Source organism: Malurus melanocephalus, unplaced genomic scaffold (genome assembly GCF_030028575.1).
Source record: "Malurus melanocephalus ecotype Western Australia unplaced genomic scaffold, MMel_1.1 scaffold_412, whole genome shotgun sequence".
Classification (NCBI taxonomy): Eukaryota; Metazoa; Chordata; class Aves; order Passeriformes; family Maluridae; genus Malurus; species Malurus melanocephalus.
The window spans coordinates 204,825-206,763 of record NW_026623644.1 but is presented as its reverse complement, the minus strand read 5'-3'; the positions used below and the strand labels follow the sequence as shown (position 1 = coordinate 206,763).

The following is a 1,939-nucleotide window of genomic DNA, read 5'->3' as shown; positions in this document are numbered from 1 at the left end:
CTGGCCCCAGGTGCTCTGCACTGCAGGAACCTGCCAGGGATTGCACCACAGCCCTAGCACCAGGAAACATTCCCCAAATGGCTCTGATTCAGGGCTGTACTCTTCACAGGATACAACACAGAGCCACTTCAGCTTTGCTCATTTACTGAAGTGACCGTGGGTTTACATACAATGTTCAAAACATTATGTAGAAGAAAAGGGTGATATATAATAAAGATCAGATAGCTTATAGAGGCTTTCAAATCTAGTACTTATAAATATCTTCTTCCTAAATATTGCACAATCAATATTTTCTTTTGGCAATAATGCTTTTGATGTGAACCATGTATCCTGACAGAAAATCCAGTAYTTCAATCTAATTTGAAGTGGAAACACTGCATTGACCTGCAGTCTGGAAAAGAGAGCCCCTGGGCCAGTGAACTGTGCTTGGCATTGTTTCAGTTAATTTTCTGTCTCACAGATATAATTAAAACCACCGAGATCAACTGATAATTTGGTAATCCAAAGTGCCCTGCAGGATCCCACATACACCATGATCTTGCAAATATTTTCTGTAATTACAAAGTATTTTAGACTTGGGGAATTGTTGCATTGCTATGGAGTGTTGATCTGTGTGCAAGATCTGTATGAAATACAGACTCTGCAGAACCAGATATCCTGTRCTGTTCATCTGAGAACAATAAAAACACAAGGCTCAGCTATGCCAGCATTTTCAGCATTGCAGCAGCAGTAATTCTCTAAGACAATGGATCACATTGCAAATTATCAGCTTGGTTTCTTCTTGTTTATGACCTTTTGAGACAACAGTGTTTTACAAGTTAAAAAAAAAGTGACAAAACTTCACATCTGCTTCTTTYCTTTAGAGACCAAATTAACTGTCACAGCACTGTAAGCAGATGAATTTTTTTGTTCCCAAGCTAGCAGTAACTTGTAATCTCACTTCAGTCCACCCCGCTCCCTGCTGCTGGCTAAGTACTTACCTCCTTGCTTGGAGAAAATTCCAGAAGAAGATTGCATAGTGTGGAAGATGCTACTACAAGAATTTCATTTGGAGCATTCTGTAAAACCTGCACACACAGAGAGGAGAGAGAGGAATTCTGTTGGTAGGGTGATGAAGGGATCAGTGAAATGGAATACCTGGAATTGTGCTTTGGTTGGRTATTCCAGACTTCAGGAGGTGCTTTGATGCTAGCAGTGCAGACCCAGGCAATGACACACATCACAGGACAAGCTGAAGTAGTGCATTATTTCACAAGTCAGATTTCAGAGCTTTCAGCCCAATTTAGTGGGAATCAGTGGGGACAAGCCCTGCTCTGCAAAGGACACCTGGGCAGAGGGAGCCCAGGAGGAGCCTCTTCAACCCCTCTGTAGCTTGTGCTAAGCACAACACTGTAAATTTCCTCAGCAGCATCGTCTCAGAGRAGCACAGCCTGGGACAAGTTACAGTCCCTTCTCTGTGCCTCMATCTCCAGCAGCACCAAAACACCAATTCCTAAACCAAGCATGTCCCTCCCTCGTTCAATACTGCCAACAGCACCTCCTGTGCTCTGGCTATTTCACTCTTGAACAGTCAGGCAGATTCTCTGGGGAGTCAATATTGCCCAAGCCTTCAGGCCTGTGTGCACACTTGCTCTGTTCTCCATTTTCAAGATCTAAAGGATATTGAAACTGCGAAACTGGTTCATTTATCTGCATTTATGACAGTGGCAYTCCAGGATGAGAGATGGCACATACCTTACACACTTGGACCTCATTTAATGTTGAGGAAAATTGCATTATATGATAATGGGTCTAATTTTTAAAGGTCTTTCTGAGCTCTTTGGCTTCAGTTATAGAATCTGCAATGAGGTCTAGGTGGTAGAGAGTTACAGGAGAAAATGCAGATCTAAATTCTCTTGCAGGGCTTACAGACCAAGTCTGAACTGTGCCATCTAGTCTG

At 42.7% G+C, this 1,939-nt stretch overlaps 1 protein-coding gene across 1 annotated transcript in view; it reads right to left on the bottom strand.

Annotated features, from left to right (window-relative positions):
* ARMC8 (armadillo repeat containing 8) overlaps positions 1-1,939 on the bottom strand; it is a 62,200-nt gene that overhangs the window by 10,518 nt on the left and 49,743 nt on the right. The window contains 1 exon segment of the mRNA XM_057379603.1: positions 981-1,148. Within this exon segment, the coding sequence (XP_057235586.1) occupies positions 981-1,148 (168 nt within the window).